Source organism: Gracilinanus agilis, chromosome 5 (genome assembly GCF_016433145.1).
Source record: "Gracilinanus agilis isolate LMUSP501 chromosome 5, AgileGrace, whole genome shotgun sequence".
Lineage (NCBI taxonomy): Eukaryota > Metazoa > Chordata > Mammalia > Didelphimorphia > Didelphidae > Gracilinanus > Gracilinanus agilis.
This window is the reverse complement of record NC_058134.1, coordinates 301,008,600-301,030,826: the sequence shown is the minus strand read 5'-3', so window position 1 is coordinate 301,030,826 and position 22,227 is coordinate 301,008,600. Positions and strand designations below refer to the sequence as shown.

Genomic DNA, 22,227 nt, shown 5'->3' with positions numbered 1-22,227 from the left:
GTTGGTTCTAAGATAGAAGATGGTATGGGTTAGGCAATGAGGGTTAAGTGACTCGTCCAGGGTCACATAGCTAGGAAGTATCTGAGACCAGATTTGAACCCCAAACCTCCCTTCTTTGGGTCTGGTTATCCACTGAGCCACCTAGCTGACCCCAAAACTCAGTTTAAACAAATGTCTAATTAAATTTACATAGTCAAGATGCATGACCTTGGATGATTCACTTGACCTCTAGGCCCTCCTCTGTACAATAAGAGGCCTGAACTACATGCCCTGTGAAGTTCTCACCTCCAGAGCACCTAGCTCTGACTTCACATGTTTAAAGAAACCCCCCGGTCTAGTAGACTGCTGGCTTTCTCCCTGCACAATTACTAAGATGATCACAGCCTCTATGGCTTTGGAATCCTCTCTGGGGCTCCAGGATATGGGCCTAGGTCTCAGCCAAAGCTCCCAGGACTAGAACATCCCTGGAGTCCTTTTGAAGGCCATTTCTCCTCACCGCACCTGAAGGAGAATCCCCTCCACAGTGTCGCTTCTGCTCAGAGGAGGAAGATGCTGCTATTTCTCAAGCGAGCGGTGTCCTCTCTGAAATGATGGAGTAGCAGCTCTCAGGGTGATGGAAAAGCCCAATAGGAAATAGAGTAGCAGGCCCAGAACCTAACATAGTAATTCCATTGGATCTGACCAGAGCAGAGGACAGAAGGAAGCCAGGCACTCCCTAGTCCTAAGTACAAGGTATCTCTTAACAGTGGCAGTCAATGATGGAGGTTGTGCACTGCCACCTTCATAGACAGCAGGACAGATGGTGCCCCAAGGCTTTTGGAGATCCCAGGCTATGGAGCCTTGTCCGTCTGGTAAGAGTCATTCCTGATGAAGCCATGTGAGCTCTTGGTGACAGCAGGGGCCCTTCACACTCTCCAGCCATGTCTTTAATGACATTCTAGAACTGGGCTGGGAAGAGAGCAAGTCAAGCTCTCTTCAAGGTTTTTGGAACACATCTGGCAAATGTAGTGCCCAGAAAGGACAAGTTTTGAGTAGATAAAGGGATGGTTTCATGGCCTTCTGCCTCTCTCCACACTCCATTAAGTGGGATGTGAATGCAGCATAGCAGAACTTTGTGAACAGGTACAATCATTGTGGAAAGCAATCCAGAACTTCACAAAGTGACTAAGTTGTCGTGCCCTTTGAGCCAAAGATTCCATTGCTGGGTTTATGCCACAAGGAGACCACTGAGAAGAAGAAAGTCCCCAGAGACACACACACATATTAATGTTGGAAAGCAAAGAACTGGAACGAAAGCAGATGCCCCTGATGGGGGGGGGATGGGGGAGTACATAAATGTATGCTGTAAGAAATGATGGATGGGATGAATTCCAAGAAGCCTGGAAAATCTAACTGAATAGACATGGGGTTAAGTCAGCAGAGCCAAGAATATAATATACTCAATGACTACAATGAAAATGGAAAGATCCACAGAAGAAAAAATCATCAGAAGTGAATGTAGCAAAAATATAAGGAATAGGGGCAGCTGGGTAGCTCAGTGGAGTGAGAGTCAGGCCTAGAGACAGGAGGTCCTAGGTTCAAACCCAGCCTCAGCCATTTCCCAGCTGTGTGACCCTGGGCAAGTCACTTGACCCCCATTGCCCACCCTTACCAATCTTCCACCTATGAGACAATACACCGAAGTACAAGGGTTTAAAAAAAAAAGAAAGAAAGAAAGAAAAATATAAGGAATAAGCCTGGCTTGAAAGGAGAGAGAAGTCTACCAATGTGGGGCCTTTTCAATGCAGTGATCACTTATGCTGTTTTCTCTTGCTTTTTTCCTAATCTTTAAAAATATACTATTTGGATGGTTATAGGTGGAGAAGAGGTTAACAATGGGGCCAACAAAAAACAAATGAAATCAGTACACTCTGATTCTGAAAACCAAAGCTATGTTGGCTTTGCATTATCCTTATATCCAGCTCTAAGAGGAAATCCAGGTAGCCGACAATGAAGTTGGAATTATCAAGGGGTATTTGATAAAGGGTCACAATTTCCTTGCTAGAAGGGCTTATGAAAATTAAGGAGTCCAGTGCTCTCAGGTTACAGAGGAGGACACTGAGGCCCAGAGAGGAAAAGACTTGCCCAACATCATACAGCAACTTGGTGCCTGATATCTCTTAGAAAAGGAGATATTCACAGATGCATTCAGAGTCCTGGGCATCCAGCTTTGGGACCTGTAGTAAAGTAAAAAACTTAATTTTTCTCTCCTGACACTTCCTTCCATAATTCCTTAATGACCAAGGTCATTTTGGTGGGGTAGGCCCTCCCTCAGCCCACACCAATCCCAAGCGGCCTCTGGCTCTGATGAGCCTATCTGCATGTCCATACTTAGCTAGCCTAACAAGCCCCATCTCATCCTGGAGGGAAGACCCTTGAATTTTCCCAGAGTGGTGAGCCTGACCTCCTGCTCAGGTTTTCTACTAGCTAGAAGGAGGCATTAACTATAGCTAATTTACAAAAAATGTGATGAAATGACCAGCTGGCCCTGAGCAACAGAGAACCACAGAGCTAGAAGGTCTCCAGAGGGTTTCGAGGCTAGGCCGGGGGTCTGTAACCTGGAGTCCAAGGCCTTAGGAGCAGGGAGAAGAGTTTGAAGAACTGCATTTTAATATATATATAACCCTATACATTCCATGTGAAAACCTGACTGTGAGAAGGGTTTGCCAGAGGGCTCTACAGAACAAAATCCATTAAGAATCCCAGTTCTGGGCCAATGCCCATGGCAAACAGGAGGAAGCTCTGCAGAGAGGACCCTTGAGGAGGGTCCTCTAGCCACCTCTGGGGATGGGCACTACTCATCATTATTTCACCCTCATTTCACAGTTTAAGAGGAAAGCCAACGAGAAGCAGGCCTAAAAGCTGTTTTCTGGGGTCTGAGTGCAACAAACCCTGTGAACAATCAAAAGATCAGGGAGACAATAGCTAATTGATTAGAAAGGGGCCACCTTTCAGATAAGACATATGGGCTGCTTAGATTTACAATTATGAGAAAACTCCTCACATCGCATAACCTAAGTCCCTGGTTACGGGTTCCGATGAACTAGGTTCAAACAATGCTCAACTTCCACAATCACTGCCTTCCTTAGAGTCTGTGCAGAAAAGAGAAAAAAGTGACTGAAAATTCCCCAGGGTGTTTAACATATCATTAGTATCCCATGTACATTGCAGTTTGCACACATGTGCGCATACACACACACACACACACACACACAGTGGGCAGAGTGAATCCATGCACACCGACACGGACCAGGAATAAAGGGACAAGGCAACAACCTCCCAAACAAACAAATGACCCCTTCCTTAGGAACTAATCAAGATAAAAAATGTTTCTGAAAACCCCTTTTCATCCTCCTTCCTTTACCTTATTTACCTCCCTTACTTGTTGGCTCCTTTTAATAGCTACTTTGTTCCTCTATCTTGTAATAAAGCTTGTTCCCTCAGCACGGAGGCAGGCTGAGCTGTCAATTCTTTGGGCAAGACCCTAATTTTCACCTTGCCTAGCTAAAAATGATCCAATCCAGAAAAAGAGGCCTCGAAGCCAGGCCCAACCAAGTTCTACTTTTCCCCTTGACTTGTCTGGTGGAGCAGCCTGTTTGGATCTTTATTTGAGAAGCCGCCCTGGTCTGGCAGATAAGATGCTTGGCTGAGAAGTCCCACAAACTATTAGAAAGATCTGTAATATAATTAAAAATGAATTAATAAAGGCAGGCAGGAACAGGAACAAAGGAAATTGGAAGAGAGTCCTAATAAAGGCGCTTGAATTTTATCTTAATAAAAAACCCCAAATGAGTATCTTAGAACCCCCAATCATCCACCTAGGGGGACTAGGGGGAGTTTATGGAAAAGAGCTATGCACTGAGTGGACCCATCATCAAGAGCCCACAGGGAAGGAAAGGGAGTTAACAGTAAAGCTCATGTGAGAGCACTGGCAAGTCAAAAGCATGAAGGCAACAGGCCTATCCTCGACTGTGCTCAATTCTGGAGCCCGCTATCAGGAAAGCCACTGACACACTGGAGTATGCCCAGTAAAGGGATAACAGGATGGAGAAAAGACTCCATGGTTCAAGTGAAGGCATGAAGGCTGGGGGAATCCTACCTGGGGAAAAAAAAAGGCTTTTCAGGCTCATAGCAGCAGTCCATGGTCCACTGGCCAGTAACAGGTGAGGAGTGTCCTATTCAGCTCCAGAGACAGAACCACTGCTACGGGGCAAGTTCCAAAGAGGTCATAGAATGAACCAACCCATGGAATGAGTGAGCCACCTCCAAAGCCCTGGAGGTTAGGCTGAAGAAGGGCAGAATGGGTTTGGCCTCTCTATGGCTGGAGGCCTTCATGTTGGAGGACACTAGAGAACCCACCAGGGATCCTCCCTAGCGCTTTCATTCTAGAACTGCCAAGTCCAGTACTAGAGCTCCCGGTAGATCTGGAGCCCAGCAGCCAACTAGCTTCCTTCCTGCCTACTACCTGCCATCCTTCCTGCCTGCTACCTGCCATCCTTCCTGCCTGCTACCCGCCATCCTTCCTGCCTGCTACCCGCCATCCTTCCTTCTTTTTTCCCCCTCCCTCCCCTCCTTCCTTTCTTCCTTTTCTCCATTCCTCCCTCCCTTCTTTTCTTCCTTCTTTCCCAGCTAATTGCCCATTCTTGTTCTCCAAGGCCAGATTGCTACTAGCAGCCATGCTAATGAGGTTTCCAGAGGAGGCTGCAGAACAAAGATTGGAGAGTTGATCTAAGAGCAGCTCTTAAATGCCACTCTGGAAGCTGGCGACAAAAGACCTCATTGTGTTTCCTGTTGCCTGGCAGCAGCAACTCACATCGACACCCATCAAAGAACTTGAAAGTCATAACGAAGATTATATTCATTAGGAATTTTGAAAACAGAGCCTCTAAACACTCCTCAAATTACTTCTCCTGCCTTGAAGGACAATTTTCAGTACTCACAGCAGCTGGGGAAGACTTGGGTTCTTTTGCCATTTGGCTGTTTGTTTTGAAATGTGGAAAATTTCCCAAGGCTGCTGAGAAAGTCCATTTGTCTTCAGGGCCACCATTGGCACTGAGCTTGGTGACCAGGGGAGGGGGTCTTGGGGAGAGACCCAGCCATTGGGCTGTGCACTGTCTGTTTCCCCAGCCCAACATGGATCACAGAGAACTCTACCCCTCTCTGCCTAAATGTATGTCATGGGTCATGTCATTAATACTTGGATCATCAGTTTGTCCATCTGTAAAATGAGCCAACGATGTCTGACTACTCTCCCAGGCTGGAAACTTGGGTCCTGAGACATCAAGCAAACTGGTCTCCAAATCACCATAAATATCCCCTTTTATGACTATAATACATCTCTCTCTGTCTGTCTGTCGGTCTGTCTGTCTCTCTCTCTCTTCCTTCTCTTTCTTCTTTCTCTCTTTCCCTCTCCCTCCTTCCCCCCCCCCCCCATCACACACACAGACACACAGACATACACAGACACAGACACAGACACACACAGAGCATGGGGAGCCAGCCTCCTTTCTGGAAGCAGCAGGAATGTGACCCTCCAAGCTGCCACCAGGTGGTGCCATACCCAAGCCGCCGGCCCAAGCATCTCTTCTGAGTCACTGTCCCTGAATCTAGGCCTGGAGATCCCCACTGGCAGGTGGTAGCATCCTCACTGCTCCTGACAAGGGAGCTCTCATCCTGTAAAGCCCCCGACCACCTCCCACTCCCATCCCCAGCCTTATATGGTATGTTGGGGCCCCTGGTTTCATATTAATCCAGGGAAAAGAAAGGAAATATGCCCCCAAATAACAGTAGGGGAGCCCAGAGATTAACAGGAGCAGCTCAGAGTGCAGGGGTCAGAGCACTGGGCCTGGGGTCAGGAAGAGGAGTTCAAATCTAGCCTCAGACACTGCCTAACTGGGTGACCCTGGGGCAAGTCACTGAGTCTCTGTCACTTCAGTTTCCACAACTGTAAAATGGGAATCATAACAGCAGTTACCTCCTAGGGTTCTTTTGGGAGGAATCTAATAAGATCACTATTTGTAAAACAGTGCCTGGCACATAACAGGCACTATATGTTTATTCCCTTCCTCTGGCTGCCTCAACTTCTTCATTTGTAAAAATGGAGATCATATCAGCCCCTATCTTCCAGGGTTGTTGGGAGAATAAAGCAAGTCATATTGGTAAAGGATTTATTTAAAGCACCATATAACTGCTTGAAATAACTGTTCTTGGAGCCCCCATTCCCAAACCATTGTACCCCATGGCTTATCACGCAGAAGGAAAGGAAAAGGAAACTTTCTAGGGCCAGGCTGACTCTCCTCCCAGCCTCTGCGAGAGCCCCCACAGAAACACAGGGCCAGCAAGGAAAGCAGAGGATCCCGAGAAAGAAATCTTTTCCAGCTGGTCCTCTACCAAGACGGTCCCAAGTTGGGAACTGAGGGAACTCTCCAGACTGTCCTCTTCCTTGGCGCAGCACCAGCCAAAACAATGATAACGGACTGATGCCCCTTTGGGGATGTTTTTGTTCTCTCCCTCTCCCGGCTGAGTCAAATAAATGGTAGAACCCGGCATCCCTTCCAAAGACACCACCAGCCAGAAAAGCAAAAGGAGGGCGGAGCGTTGTGCAATGGCAGCCTCCAAGATCAAGTTGTGCATCTGCACAGTCCAGGTGGAGCCCTGCTCAATGCCCAGCCACGCGCAAGTCTGGCTACCCTGAATCTTCCCTTGTTAAAATCCTCTCCAGGCTGACAGTGATCTGCACATTTCTGGAGGTGGGGAGGCACAAAGGGCTACGACATCATATCTTAAAGAGCTCGGGAAAAGTATGTAGCAAGAAGGGCCTGGTGTCCAGCTTTACTGCATAAACAAGATCCACCAGTTTCAAGGCCCTGGATTCCACAGAAAGGTGGCACCCCGGCCTCATGGGGTGACGCCGTCAAGTGTGCAGCCCCCAGGGGAGCCATCCTATCATCCCAGGGTTCAAGCTGCCCACTAGCAGGAGGGAGGGAAATGCTCTCAGCAGCATCTTGGGTCAATGCCTTCAGGAAGCTCCTATCCTCTGAATTAAATTGCTACCAAGGGCCTAGGAGCCATGGGCTGGAGGTTCAAGAACCTGAGTTTAAATTTTGCTTCTGTGTTTTGCAATGTTTTTGTTTGTAGACAACTCACTCCCTCGGGTCTTCCAGGCGTTAGACTCAGAGCTCTGGCCACTGTGCCACCAATTGCCTTCACTCTGAAAAACCCAATGAAGCCGTCTAGAAGCAGTCAGGAAGAGGGAGAGCAAAACTCAGTAGCAAAGTCTAGCTGGTCTCCACTTCCCAGAGCTTGCTTGAATAAGGGTTAGCCAGTACATGCTCCACCATGGCTACTGATGCCGCTGCCGAGGGGAGGAACCAAGACACCATGTATATATGGCTGGGGTGGGGGTGGGGAGGGGAGGCAGTGAGGAGGGATGGGAGTTCTTAATTAAAATAAACCCAAATGGTCTAATGGGCATTACCAGAAAGTAATTTCATAAACACCTCAGGCTAAATGAATAATTGGAGACTTTCTTTTCCCCAAACCATCCCAGCATTAGAGAAAATGTAAATACCATAAGCCATCTCCCCCAAACAGAAGTCCATTTTGCCAAGGGCATGGAGGGTTCCTAATCTGGAGAAAGGCGCACCCTTCGCTTCCAGGCAGGATCCATACACAGCCATGTGGCAGTGTCTCATGTGGGGCTCATGCTAAATGGGCAGCACTGCCACAGGGAAACTGATGCAGGGCATTGCCTACAATTGGCTGCCAAGAGCCACCAGCCCCTTGGGTCAGACAGAGCCACTGGCCATTTGGATACTGCTGCTGCCAGGCTAGACCCACCCTCAGCAGTGTGAGGCTGAGGGAAATGTCCATCGGCTCTCTCCCCTCCTTTCCTGACCCCCTCAGGACTTCAGAAGAGAAGGAGAGGGATTTGCATTTAGGGGGAAATGGCTGGCTGCTCCGTGTACCCTCGAGTCCAGCTCCAAGACTGCCTTTCAGGAAATTAACAGCCTGATTTGTTTTTCCCACCTTCCAGGAAGGAATGGATCCCAGTGGTATCTGTAGGCATTTGCAGGACTTCCCTTTTGCTTGGAAAATGCTTCCCAAGGCTCTCAGCTGCTTTCCCTGGGTCAAATGAGATCCAAATGAGAAGAGGAAACCAATTCTTAAGCAGGCCTGGGAAATGACTCCTTTGCAGCAAGGATGGGGAGCACATTGGATGATCTTCCTAGGACACCTGGGGGGAAGGCGTTACAGAGGCCAGAGCCGCTGCCCACTGAGATGCCAAGACTCCCTGGTTTCTTACTCCCCCTGACATCACTCATGTGTAGGCCTCTTCTCTACCCGGGGGCACATCAGAACCTGTAGTTACTTTTCTCCATCTTGAGCCTGAAGGCAAGGCTGGATCTTTTTGTTTTTGAAATAGGAAGAAGCTTATCAGATCATAAATATTCTGAGCACATCCAAGACAGAAAACACCACTGCCAAAGACAGACCAGGCATCTGGGGGTGTCTCCACAGGCTGCCCACATATTATCATAGCTTTTCTTGGTTTGAAGATATAAAACAGAAGGTGGGGAAGAGCAAGGCTGCCCTCACTAGTGGGTTTAAAAAATGGTCTCTCAGCTTGGAAATTTGGGGGAAGCAAGTCTTGGGAGCAAGGGCCCTCCATCAACACCTGCGCAATACTCTTCTGGCTAGATATGAGCCCACGGTGTCCTCTCTAGGGCAGTTCAGTCCAGGTGAGGGCTGGCAGGCTTCCCTGGGGGATACCAAGTGACCAGGGAGATGGCGTCTGCTCCCTCCAGATGGGAGAGCTCATTGTGTACACCCAAGCTGTAAAAAATATGCCCATGTTTAGCTGAAGGATAGGCCTGGGACTGGCCAGAGAAGGACTGATTCATCTACTCTTTCTGGGAGTTGGTGCCCAGGGATACCTCCCTGTCCTGGGCTGGGTGGGCTGAGAGCTGAAGAAGTGAGGTGAGAACACCTAGTGGCAGCAGAAGCATCCTGAGCAGCTCACGAACCTCTTTCGTAACTGTACTCCATGGGGGGGGGGGGGGGGAGAGATTCTTTCTTTTCTTTCCTTCCTGGGATTAAAAATATTGTCCACAACCTGATGCAAAGCAATACCATCCTGGAACAAGGGCAAGCTTCTATACCAAGTACCAAAAGGTCTTGATATTACAATAACATAACAACAATTTGTATAGATCTTACTATGTGCCAGGCCCTGAACTAAGGACTTTACAATAATCATCTCATTTGATGCTCACAACAATCCTGAAAGGTAGATTATCTCCATTTTATAGATGAGGAAACTGGGGCAGACAATGGTTCAGTGACTTGCCCCAAGTCACACAGCCAGTAAGCGTTTGGGGCCAGATCTGAACTATGGTCTTCCTGCCTCCAGGCCTGGTGCTCCATCCCCAGAGCCCCGAGCTATCCTAAATCCATATGGTTTCTGTTCATATGAAATCAATCCAATGTGGCTCCCAAATCTTATGGGACAACATAGGACAGTCATGATGCTGCTGCCACTACTGTCTCTTAAAGCATGTTCCTGACAGCTCTGGAGATGAAACTCTTCAAACTGGTCTGAGCTGAGAGCTGAGAGCAGAGGAGGCTTTACCCTCAGTAAGGCTGGAGCACTGAGATCTAGTCACTGCAGGCCTGGAGGTGATAACAACCTGCAGGGGACACACACCACAGTCCCAAATGCAAAATCCAGTGGAGAGTTTCTTGATAGTTGAGGACAAGGTAGGAAGCCATTGGAGGAAAACCTTTTTCTAAAGATTAATGTTAGAATGGGCTTCGAGTCAACTCTGGGCTCCTGTCTGTGTCTTCTGTCATGACTACATCCATAATCCTCTCGGGGTTCAATGGGTGAAACTCGTAGAAGCACTCTTGGATCCATGTCTTTCATGGCCTTGGTGCATCCAAGACTTAATAAGCAGAATTCTGGGCCTGAGGAGAGGAGAGGATGTGACTTTCAGGGAGGTCACAACAACTCAAATGATGTATTTGGTCAAAAACTTTTTCTGCATCTATTTAGATAATCCTGTGATTTCTGCAGTTTTATTAGTCAAGTATGCTGGTGGTCTTCCTAATGTTGATCCAGTCCTGAATTCCTGATATTAAAAGCTACCTGTTCATGGCATATGATCCTTATCATATAACGCTATAATCTCCTTGCTGGTATTTTATTTAGAAATTTTGCATCAATGTTCCTTAGGGAGATTGTTCTATAGTTTTCTTTCTTTGTTTTAGCTCTTGCTGGTTTAGGTATCAGTATCATTCTGTTTAATGAAAGGAATTTGGAAGGATTCCTTCTTCTCCCATTTTTCCAAATGGTTTATGCAGTATTGGAGTTAACTGTTCTTTGAAAGTTTGGTAGAATTCATCTAGTTCTGGGGCCTTTTCATTAGGGAATTCTGTGATGGTTTGTTCAATTTCTTTTTTCTGTGATGAGGTTGTTTAAGTGTTCTATTTCCTCTTTTGCTAATCTGAGTATTTTATATTTTTGTAAATATTTATCTATTTCACTTAGATTGTCAGATTTATTGGCATATAGCCTTGGGCAAAACAACTTCCAAAAATTGCTTTAATTTCTTCTTCACTGGTTATAATTTTGCCTTTTTCATTTTTGATACTAGTAATTTGGTTTTCTTCTTTTTTTAATTAAGTTAACCAATGGTTTAACTATTTTATCTTTTTCACGAAACTAGCTCATCTTCTTCATCAGTTCAAAGGTTTTTTACACAGCTCAGGTGACGCAATGGGGGAGTGTGAAGTTCAGTGCCTTAGCTGTCATTCAAACCCATGGGAAGAGCAAGTAGCCCAAGGAGTCCATCCACAAATGCAGAAAGCCCACTGGATGCATGGCAGCCCAGAGAACATCAATACATTCATGTCATCTCTCCAAGGGGCTCTCCATTCTCTCAGATTCCTTCAGAAAGACCCCTCTCCCCAATAGCTGGGCCTCCCCTCAAAAAGGGAGACATGCTCTAGAGATGAGCAATGTTCTAGGGCAGGGATAGGCAACCTTTTTGGCCGTGAGAGCCATAAACGCCACATTTTTTAAAATGTAATTTCGTGAGAGCCGTACAGTGCTCACAGTGCCGCTCCTGTAACAACGCCTGAAAAAAAATGGACTTTATGGCTCCTGCAGAAAGAGCCACATCTGGCCCTCAAAAGAGCCAGATATGGCTCGAGAGCCACGCGTTGCCAACCCATTCTAGAGACTCCTGCTCCCTAAAGGAGAGTGGATTCAAGTACTAAATGATACCAAAGGTCCCTTCTAGAGGCTGGATTTAATGAGTCAGGGACTCTGGATGCTGAAAGGAAAGCAAAGCTGACATCACTGATCCATGAGGAACACACAACTGAAGGAAATTATCTCCAAACATTCACCATGAGTTTTTCCAGTTAACTTCTAATGGGTTAAACAGTTAGTGAGGCACATATCCCCCCCAGCTAATAAACACTCTAGTTTAGGGGAGAGTAATAACCTGATTGCAATCCTATGATTACTACGTATTTTCATTGCCAAAAGATGCAATACAATTTCATGGTTACTTGGCCCCACTTTTTAAGATCTAAAAAGGCTTCTGACGAGGGTACTGTCAGTTCAGAAGTGATTCCATGGTACAAATGACTCCATTCATGCCCAAATTTAATTTCAGGAAAATTAACTCAATAAAGATGCCACAATTGTGCTTCAAGTTTTAATATCTATTAGGAATTTTAGTGAAGTGGTGCAGGACTCAGAGACCATGAGTAGATCCATTTCCTGCCTCCTCCAAATGCGACTGACTTAATACCTAATTTATCCTTAATGGGGACAGTGCTACCAGAGAACTCAGTGCTTAATGAGGGGGCCCATGTCTTCAATAGCATAACCAATCACAAAATCAAGAGCAACGCCTGCACTTTACGGGATATTAAATTTTGCTTCCTGTAACACCACCAAGCTGGATTGAGCCAAGGCTGACAATTCCTTCACCCCAACCGTCCAGAAGAAGGCGTGACATGCTGACAATGGGTGTAAGCCAGAACATCAGACCCTGAGAAGAGAACCAGGCCACCAAAGGGAAGTGTAGGGATGAGATGACAAGTGGGTGAGCAGGCAGTATTTCTCCAGGCATCAACAGTATCTGAACTCACAAATGGAACATTTTTTTAAGAAATCACAGGAAAGCAATCAAAAGCCCTGGAGAAAAAAGAACCCATCAGCAAATGCATCACAAGCCTGTGAGCCCAGTAGGTGAACATCACACAACACTGAGAAGAGAGCTCATGACTTTTCACAATCAATTTCATTTTTAAAAAATTAATGCTAAAAATATTGCTAATATAAAACATTTGCTCAATGTAAAAGGCTTCTCAGCATGAAGCTAAAACAAGAAAGTAGTTGAATGTCTCCTAGACCAAAAGGCCTCTCTTAGAGATGAATCCCCTGCATCACAGGCTCTTAGACATCTAACTTCAGGAGGCTTCATGGGACCTGACAATGTGAGAGCTGAGAGGGCCCTGGGACACAGAAGGATGGAAATGGGGGACACATTAGGGTTCAAGGCAATTCATCTAGTTGTCGTTGTCGACGTGGAATCTAGTAGCCCCCAAACTTGTAGTTTAGAAAGATTTAATGAACCCCAGTTTACTTAGCTTCAAGGTGACAGCCTCAGGCTTGACCCCATCACATGAGAGCTCCTCCTGGAGGAAAGGCTAAGCCCAAGCCAAGTGACTTCTTGTCTCCAGAAGCCTCTCCCAGTATATCACACCCTCCTTCAGAGCATCAAACTCAGGACCTTCAGCTTACAAGACTGACTGCTGCCTACTACGCTAATAAGTCACTCGACTTGGGCTTGACTTTTCCTCAGGGAGGAACTCTCATGTGATGGGGTCAAGCCTGAGGCTGTCACCTTGAAGCTAAGTAAACTGGGGTTCATTAAATCTTTCTAAACTACAAGTTTGGGGGCTTCTAGATTCCATGTCGACACCATGTGACATGGGAGGGATACCAGGAGAAAAATGAAGTGAGCCCTTCCTACAATGAGCTCACATTCTACAGAACACAGATAAAGAAATGCAAAATACACACAAAAGAAAAACATCATTGTGGGAAAGGAGCCCTCACAACTGGATAAGAGAAGAGCTGACTCTTGAAGGGAGGAGAAGAGGGAGGGCAGTCCAGACATGGGGAACACACAGGCAAAGACCAAGCCTGGAGACTGGATCAGCAAGAGTCCCAGAGGATGAGAATGTATTAGTCTGAGAAGAGGAAGAAAGTATAAAAACAAAGGCTGAAATCAGAGGGGGAAGAGTCTGAAATGTAAACAGAGAAGTCTGTCCTTGACAGAGTTGACCCTCATTTCCTCTGAGCAACTCTGCCTCCCCAGGACAAGCTCAGTCCCTAAGATCTCAGCCTCCATACCCTGACTCAGCTTTGAGACTCCTTTCATCCTCAATTGCCTCTGACAGGAGGGATGAAGGGGAGGACAGTCGACTCCTCCAGAGCCTCCAGAGGGAAGAGTTCCATGGGCTGTTTTCTTTGCCTTTCACTGCCCCCCTCCCCCACTGCCTCTGCAGCTTCTCCCATGAGAATGTAAGCTCCAGGAGGGCAGAGACTGTCTTTGCTTTTCTTATTAGCATCCCCAACACACAGCAGGAGTTTCATGTCCTAAAGGTCAAAGGGAGCCAGGAAAACTTCTGGAAGAACAGAAAAGACTAGTCAGATTCATAGCTCAGGAATATCCATTTGGCAACTGGGTAGAAAAAGGAAGGAATAAAGACAGAAAGAACCACTGGGAGGCTACTGCAATAATCCAGTCCATGAGGGATCAGGGCCTAAACTTGGCTGACAGCATGCTATGAGTGGAAAGAAGGAGACATATAGAAGAGTAGATGGATGGACAGTTGACAAGACCTGGAAAGCAATTAGCTAGCAGAGGTGGAGGAAAGCAAAGAAGAATTAAGGGAGGCTCCTAGATGATAAAAGGTGATAGGAAGGGTGGGGGATGACTTCAGCAGAAAAAAAAAAGGGAGGTTTGGAGGGAAGATAATCAGTTCTGTTCTGGGATGTGGACAGATGAGAAAGCCAGAAGGAGATGTTGAGCCAAAAAGCTGAAAAAGGAGTTCAGGAGCAAAACAAGGATTTACTACAGAAATGACAGCTGAACCCAATGGAGTTTCTGAATTCACAAAAGAGGGTACAGAAAGAGAAGAAGGAAAGAAGTCCCAGGATGAAGTGTGGTGGAAAAGAGATGATAATTCTACAAAGGAAACTGAGAAGGTACCATCAGCCAGATAGGAGAACTAGGAGAGAACAAGGCCAAAAAGCCACACAAGGCAGGACCAAAGGAATAGGAAGGACCCGTGCAGGATCCACAACTGCAGAGAGGTCAAGAAGAATGAGCACTGAGAAAAGGCCACTAGATCAATCCACTGAGACAATATTCATGACTTCAATTCAATAGTGGGGTGGAAGCCAGATGGCAAGGCACTAAGAACTGGGAGGGACATAAGAAGTGACAGCAGTGGATGTAGACAGCTGGTTTGGTTTGGGTTTTTCTTAAAAAGTAGTATGGCTATGAAATGTACACAAGGCAATGGTGTATGAGTCAAGGGAAGAGCTTGAAGGATGAGAGAAAACTAGGCATATGAGTCAGTAGGGACAGTGACAATAAAAATAAAGATAACCATGATCAAGGGAAAGCTCTTAATGGGGAAGAGAGGGGACAAGGTCAAGGATATAATGATTTTGGGCATGGGGAAAGGCTATTCCTTCAGATTGGAGAAAAAGAAGGCAGGACAGGAGATATGAAGGCATTTTTGAGGTTGTAGAACAGAAGAGAAGATCAAAGAGGTGGGGAAGCTTTGGTTTTCTCAGTAAAATTGAAAAAGGGAGAAAGGGATGTTTTACAATCTCCCATTCCCCACTGGCATCATTCCAACTGCCCACCAAGTTCTCCCAGTACTCATGAAATAGATAATCCATGAAACATCACTGTATCTGATGCCACCTTCTCCTGGACACAACTAGTGTTGTTTATCACAAAACCCCAAACCTCAGGAGGAGGAGAATTCAACCAAAACCTTTAGGGAAGGAAGAAGGACAGGTATCCACAACTAGCAGAATGGAATGGCCTCATCACAGCTAGCATTTGTGTGGAGCAAAGAGCAGAAGAATCCCTCAAAGTTCTTCCCCACTGGTGAAAACAAACAACTATCCCTTGAAAACAGAGGGGTCTCCCAAAGACAGGATTTCAGAAAGAGATGAGGTCCTCAGGGAATCACTAAATCCACTGGGCAGTTTCCTTTTTCCCTCTCTGCCAATCATCTTTCCAAAGGACTAAAAAAAGCATCCCCTCTGCCACTGTGGAGACTAGCCCCACCACACTGCTGAGTACCCTGTATAGTGGGTATATCCCCACAACTGAGGCCATTTTAAGGGAAAATCAAATTCAAGTGGTGAGCACCACTCCACTCTCAGAGAGGCAAGACATCAACAAGAAGAGTGCCACTGACCAGTGCCGAGATCAGTTCTCCCACTGAATCCCTTAACAACATGGACTCTTTTCCACAGTAGGGCATGAAACTGTACATAATAAGTTGGGGGAAGGCATTAAGAATCTTCTTCTCAGGGGAGGCTAGGTGGCTCAGTGGACTGAGAACCAGGCCTAGAGAACAGGATATCTTGGATTCAAATCTGACCTCAGACACTTCCTAGTTGGGTGACCCTAGGCAGGTCCCTCAATCCCATTGCCTAGTCCTTATGGCTTTTCTGTCTTGGAACCAATACACAGTATTGATCGTAAGATGGAAGGTAAGGGTTAAAAAAATACTCTTTTCTACTGATCCCCCTTGCCACTGGGTGACCCAGAACCCCCTAGACCAGTGATGGCAAAGTTTTTGGAGACCGAGTGCCCAAATTGCAACCCTCACACCATATGTGAGCCCTCTGCCTTACCCTAGACAAGAGAGAGGAAGCACCCCCCATTGGGCTGCTAGGCAAAGGGGCAAGTGATGTAAGAAATGTCCTCAAGCACATGGAGAGGGGGAGGGGAGCAGCCCCCTTTGGCACACATGTCATAGGTTCGCCAACATGGCACTAGACTTTCCCTCTTCTGTCATAAATCTTTGTGTCCAGTCAAAGACCAGGGGTTCTGGCAAAGAACACGAGTCAGACCGATTTTGTTTCCATTTCCTCTCAATGGCCCTGTTTCTCATTCTATACTAAGAATAGAGAGGAATCATATTAAAGGGGAACTCTTTGAACCTAAGTAACTACATAGGCCACCAGGGCTAAGAGCAGAAAGAGACTCTTAGGAGTGTCCTTTTGGCATGCAACTGGCATTTGCAGATGATACAAAGTTGAAAATGAAGGCCAAGATATCAGAAAACAGCCAGTATCACAAAACGCAGGGACCTCATGTCAAATCTAATAAAGTACAATTTACCAGGAATACATTCCAAAAAGAGGCACATGAGGTGGCGAGGCTAGTCATCTAAAATGTTCTGCAGACTTGAGAGGACTGAAAAATCAATATGAATATGCAGAGTAATGTACAACTTAAAAGAGAGTGGACAGGAGGCTGCATTTAAAAGGATAAAATACAGAGGACCAGGAAGGTGATGGTACCCTTGCCCTCTGCCAGGCAAAAGGCAGCCAAATCCAGGCATTCGGGGCCTACTCTGCACCTCAGAGTAAGTAAGACCCAAAGAATGGCAACAAAAAGGGTGAAGGCCTGAAGTCATGCCATCTCAGAACTGAAGGACACGGAAAGGGTTATCCTGGAGAATAGAAAATTTCCGAAAGAGGAGAGTCCTGTTTGCAAGCACTTAAGGGCTAGCATGAGGAAGCAGCCAACAAAAGACACACTGAAGTTTGAGCTCCCCAAGAGTAGAATGAGCTCCCCAGAACATAGATATGAGACTAGATCAAGCACCCAAGGGAAGGCTTGTGCAGGCAGGAGGTGGTCTGGGGGCCTTCCCCAGGCCCAAGATAGTGTTGGTTGGGGATAAGCTTCCTGGAGACCAGACTAAGGCTCTGTGGGGGCAATGCCCCTTCACTACACTTATCAGGGTATATGAGCAGAGCATCCAGCCACAGAGCCCTTGCTACAAGCCCAGAGGTCAGGCACCAGAAATAAGACCAAACGAGAGCTCACCTGGTAGGTGTCCCAAAGCCGAACGGTACACCGCAGGGGCATTTCTCTCATCAGCAAATTGTTCATCCATCGGAAGGCAAATTGCAGGTATTTCACCTCATGCTGGTCTAAATGCCGATGCACTTGTTCTAGAAAAATAAAATAAAATAAACAAATGGACCAAAAGCTATTACTGAGAGCAGCTGCTATCTGAAGGACAGATAAGAGCCAGGGTTCTGAGCAAGACACCCAGCATGATCACTGACTAGCCCAGCTGGGAGAAGCCATTTTCCTTCCAGGTCCTCAGTTTCTTCATCTATAAAATGAAAAAGTAGGACTGGAGGATCTCTAAGGCCCTCCCAGCTCTGACATTTCATATCCCAGGGCCCTTCCCAGGCCCAACACTGTAAATATATAACTGAAGCTCTTTGAATCAAGTCAATTCTCAAAAAGCTCCTTGAGAAAAGTCAAAACACTCCCCAGGACGCCCAAAAATAGGCTGGGCATTGGACCTCCACATTCCTTTTCCCCTCTGTCGCTGGTGAAGAGATTCCTTTAGGTGACTGGACGTATCTTCATGATGCTGATTTCCAGTCTGATGGGCAGCCTGAACGATGGTCTGTGATGAGCAGCCCTCATCTACTCACTCCAAATCCATAAGAAATCTCACTCTTAGAATGGGTGTCTTGGTAGACAGCCAAAGTACTTCTGGATTCTTTGCCCCTCTTAATGCATGCCCCAAATTTCAAAGTTTAAAGAAATTCCATGAAAAAGTTGAGAGAGGGAAAAGGCTGCACTTGGGGAGGGGTGGCTCAACTCTATCAAGGAAGGGGACTCCTAGGTCACAAGAAGAGGCTTAGACAGAGATGATCTGGGTTCAATTCAGGAAACATTTTCTAAGTCTCCTCCTTGAGGAGCTCTGGGCTCCCACCTATGCAGGGTGCCAGGCTTAGAAAAGATGGCATCCATGCTCCAACAAAAGGTTACATCACCTTCAGCAAGTCCCCTAAGTCTCTGAGATTCACTGTCCTCTTCCATAAAATGAAGAGACGGGATCTCTGAGGTTCCTTTGGCTCTGTCCTATATATGCATACATATTTACACATATATACATATAATATACATTACTGTGTTGTATATTTCAATATTTCAAAAAGCCTGTGCTATGATCAACACTGATACTCCTCCCTTTGCTGACATGGCTCACAAGTGTTCCAGACTTTGGCAGGGTCTTCCTAAGCTCCTGGGCCCAACTTGGAGAGGAGTTCCCTCCAGTCTAGAAGAAGACACTTTCTATTCAGAGAAGCCAGAGGGAAGGGGACAAGAAGTAATTTGGGGTTGGATCCTGGAATACATGAAGGGGATCAATAAGAGAAAAACTGGAAAGGGTTGGTGAAGAGCCCTGAAGGCAGGACAAGGAGTTGTGGAATGTGGTCTTGGTAAGGAATGGGGAACCAACAATACTGTGAGCACATACCTCCCCACTCCCCAATTCTGAGATAATCAAGGGCAAGGGGCTCTACGCTTGTACGCTAACGAGATCTCAAGGCCAGAACTACTGGCTCCTTAAAAACTCCCGGAGTGCTCTGACACTGTGAGTTCTGATCAGTGTGAGATTCGACTATGATGAACACTTGAGAATCAGTAGTTTAGAAAATGACTGAATTCACTGAACCAAGATATCTGACACCAGGAGAGAAAAAACTACATGAAATGATTTCCCCCGAATATGCAGTTTGTGGCTGTACTATGAAAAACACCCAAGTGATGATGACAGTTCTGGGGAGGAAAATAAGTGAGTCAAAACAAATTACCCAAGGAATAAAAGAATAAGACACAGGTAGTTCCTGCAATTTACATCCTACAAAGAAGAGTTTCCTCCCGCAGTTGATTTTTTTTCTAGATCTGTCACAGGGAGGCAGCTCTTCCCAAACCTCCCATCAGCACAATCCAACCACAATCTAATTTTGCCAGAGAGGTGAACTTCAGCCTCTCTTCAATCTGGGATGCCTTGACAAAGGCTTATTTCACTCTGATCCCACCTACTGCAGAAGCTATAAATTAGAGCCCTCCCACCCCATGTATCCCTTCTGGAGTCCCACCAACTCCCCCCTCTGTCTAGCTGTGGTATGAGACCCTCCATACCTCAAACTTCAGACCAGGCTCCCATGGACAGTTTAACTAGGATGGACCCAATGGACTGGAAGTTTTTCCAATACTCTGTACTCAGAGAGACCTTAGACTATGTTTCTCAACAGCCCTGATGGAGTAGGCCTTGCAGGCATCAAAATTCTCATATTCCTCATGAAGAAAATCAAGATCAGGGCAGCATGGCAAAGAAGAGAAGGGATTTGGGTTCAAATCCCTCCTCTGATGACTACTTTCTCTGTGGGACCTTCAAGAAATCACCTGATTTACCTTTGGGCCTCATTTTCCTCATCTGAAGCCTCTGAATATTGGGACCCCAATCCTGAGTCTAAGTTGTCCTGACTGCCCAAGATCTTCGACCTTCCCACACTCTCCACAGGCGGTGGAGGATCTCCACAGGAGATCAGCTGGTGATCCCTCTTCCCTTGATAAAGGACAAAAATCTCCAAGTCGCTAAACCTCCACTTTGGGCAGCTTCCAGACCTGGCAATAGTGGTGGAATGTGCTCATGGACTTGAGATAAGGAACAAGCAATAATTGGGGAAGGAATCTAGAGTCTGGAAGTGGGATTTTGAAGGCATGAGGAACTCATCTCTCCCCACAGGCTGGCACCTTCTCTACAAATGAGAACTGCCCAGTCCAGCAAGCAGGCCAAAAGACAGGCAGCCTTCATTAAGTGCCTAATACAAGGAAAAAGGCAGACAGTCCTTGCTGCCCTCTAGAACCTCACATTCTATTTACGTGCGAAGGAATTTGGGAGCCCATTTTGGCCAACCATTTTACAGATGACACAATAAGGCCTAGTCAGGTAGGGTGACTGGCCTGTGGACTAGGCAGCAAGGAAGTATCTGGGTGGTTTTTGAACCCAGGTCCTCATGGATCCTTAGGCTCCATGAACACCACAGAATAGGTAGCTGAAAGGGGGCAAGGGCTAGAGAGGCATGTGGAGGTGGAGGTGAGGTCCTGAGTGTCCTGCCAAGGCAAGATCCTGTAGCCTGGAGAGGAAGGAGAGAACCCAGAAGCCCAAGAAGGAAGTGATCTGCTCAAAAGATGAGGAGGAGTTAGGCCTTCCTGCTCTAGGGCTGGCTATCTACCCATTCTACCACCTTATTTCTAAAATGCAGGAGTTGAGACATCCTGGACATGTGTTTAGGAGCTTTACCCATTCACCCACTTGCCAGGCTCAGTGTCTGTCCTCAAGATGCCTATAGTCAAAGAAAGGAAAGGGAAAGGACAAGGCCCTCAGAACCACAAACACCTGGGACCAAAAGATCCTTGGGAGGTTAACCCTTCCTAAATCAGGAATCCCTTCTATGGCATCTGAAACAAGCAGCCTCCCATGTTGCTAAAAGGAAGCATGTGTGGGCAATGGAGCCTAAGGATCCAGGAAGTCCTGGGTTCAAATGCCACCGAGACATCTCCTAGCTATGCAGCCCATAGGCCAGTGACCTCACCTGGCTAGGCCTCAATGTGTCATCTGTAAAATAGTTGGTCAAAATGAGATCCACTCCTCTGGCCTGGATGATTCTGTATAGTTCCAAAGGCTTGTTTTATGCTCCTCTGTGACAGCTCTGATGACTGGGAACTGCCTCTTGTACTGAGGTAGCTTCAGCCCATCAGTCTTGATCCATTCTTTGCAATGAGAAGAAACTGAATCCTGCTTCAAATACTGCCAGAGATGGTGTCCTCCACCCAGCTGTACATCCCCATCTCCAGCGTCTGCGCCACCCAGTCCTTCAGGATGGGTCCGGAGGCTTCTCTCCACTCTGGGCACCCTCCTCAGGCCCTACTGCACTTGGGGAAAGCTGAGAAGCAGCAACGTCTCCACCCAAGTTTCTCCCAGGACTTTCCTCTTTGCTGTATCAGTCCCTGGTGTCCTTGTTTCATGTGCCCATTCTGTTGGATCCATCTTTGAAACACTAGCGCCCCACACAGGTTCCCCTTCAATGAGCAAATGTATGCTGAGCTCACGGACCTGAAGGCCAAGGCAGGTGACTTACAGAAATGGGACCCGTCTGGCCTACAGTGCGCTGTTCATCTTCAACAGGCATCAATCCATCAATGAGGCTTCCTATGTGCCTCGCACTGTGCTAAGCACCCCAATCCCTGCTCTCAGGGGGGCAAGTGTTCTAATACAGGGAACATGTATATGTTATTTTAGAGGGGAAGCCCCAGCCCTCAGGGGACCCGCAAAATACCCCCTGCACGGGAGGAGGGGGCAATGAGCCTCGACAGAAGCCAGAGATTCTACATGTCAGGATGGGGGAAAGAGAGCAAATTCTAGGAGAAAGGGACCCAAATGGGAGATTCCCAGCATCCCAGGAAGGAATGATAGGTGCTCCAATCAGCCAATGGGGTCACTGCAGGGTTCATGGAAGGGAAGTCTGAGTAAAAAAGAATAGCAGCAAAGGTTGGAAGGGCCAGGTTGGGAAAAGCCAGAGATTCCCAATAGAGGAGTAAGTCTAGGCTAGAGGTGACAGGGAGCATAGAGTGGCTCAGTCAGGGAAGGAGCCACCTTGGGAAAGGTAGAGAAGAAGAGAATAGCCAGGACAAAGGGACTCAAGGCAGGGGAGGTCCTTTAAGAGGTTCCGGCCGCTTTCTGTCACAGGAGTGTTAAATGAACATGGTTCTTTCTAAGAATCCCAGCTAGCATTTACAGAGCCCACCAACCATGGTTTGCAAAGGGCTTTGCTAATACGTACAATCAGCAGGCCTGGCATACAAGGGAGCTTCATTCCCACAGGCCTTCTCAGTCACTGCCTAAGTGGGCAGCTCTATGCCTTCTCTCCACAGTGCCCACAAAATAATCTGAATAGAGTCTGTAGGAACTCAGCTAACCCTCCTGGTTCCTTGTTTGTCCATCATCACCACCACCATCTTCACATCAGCT

The 22,227-nt window shown here is 46.8% G+C and overlaps 1 protein-coding gene across 1 annotated transcript in view; it reads right to left on the bottom strand.

Moving 5' to 3' along the window:
- TBC1D22A (TBC1 domain family member 22A) overlaps positions 1-22,227 on the bottom strand; it is a 346,099-nt gene that overhangs the window by 102,205 nt on the left and 221,667 nt on the right. The window contains exon 12 of the mRNA XM_044678628.1: positions 17,211-17,338. Coding sequence (XP_044534563.1) covers positions 17,211-17,338 — 128 coding nt within the window. The remainder of the gene's footprint in view (positions 1-17,210; positions 17,339-22,227) is intronic.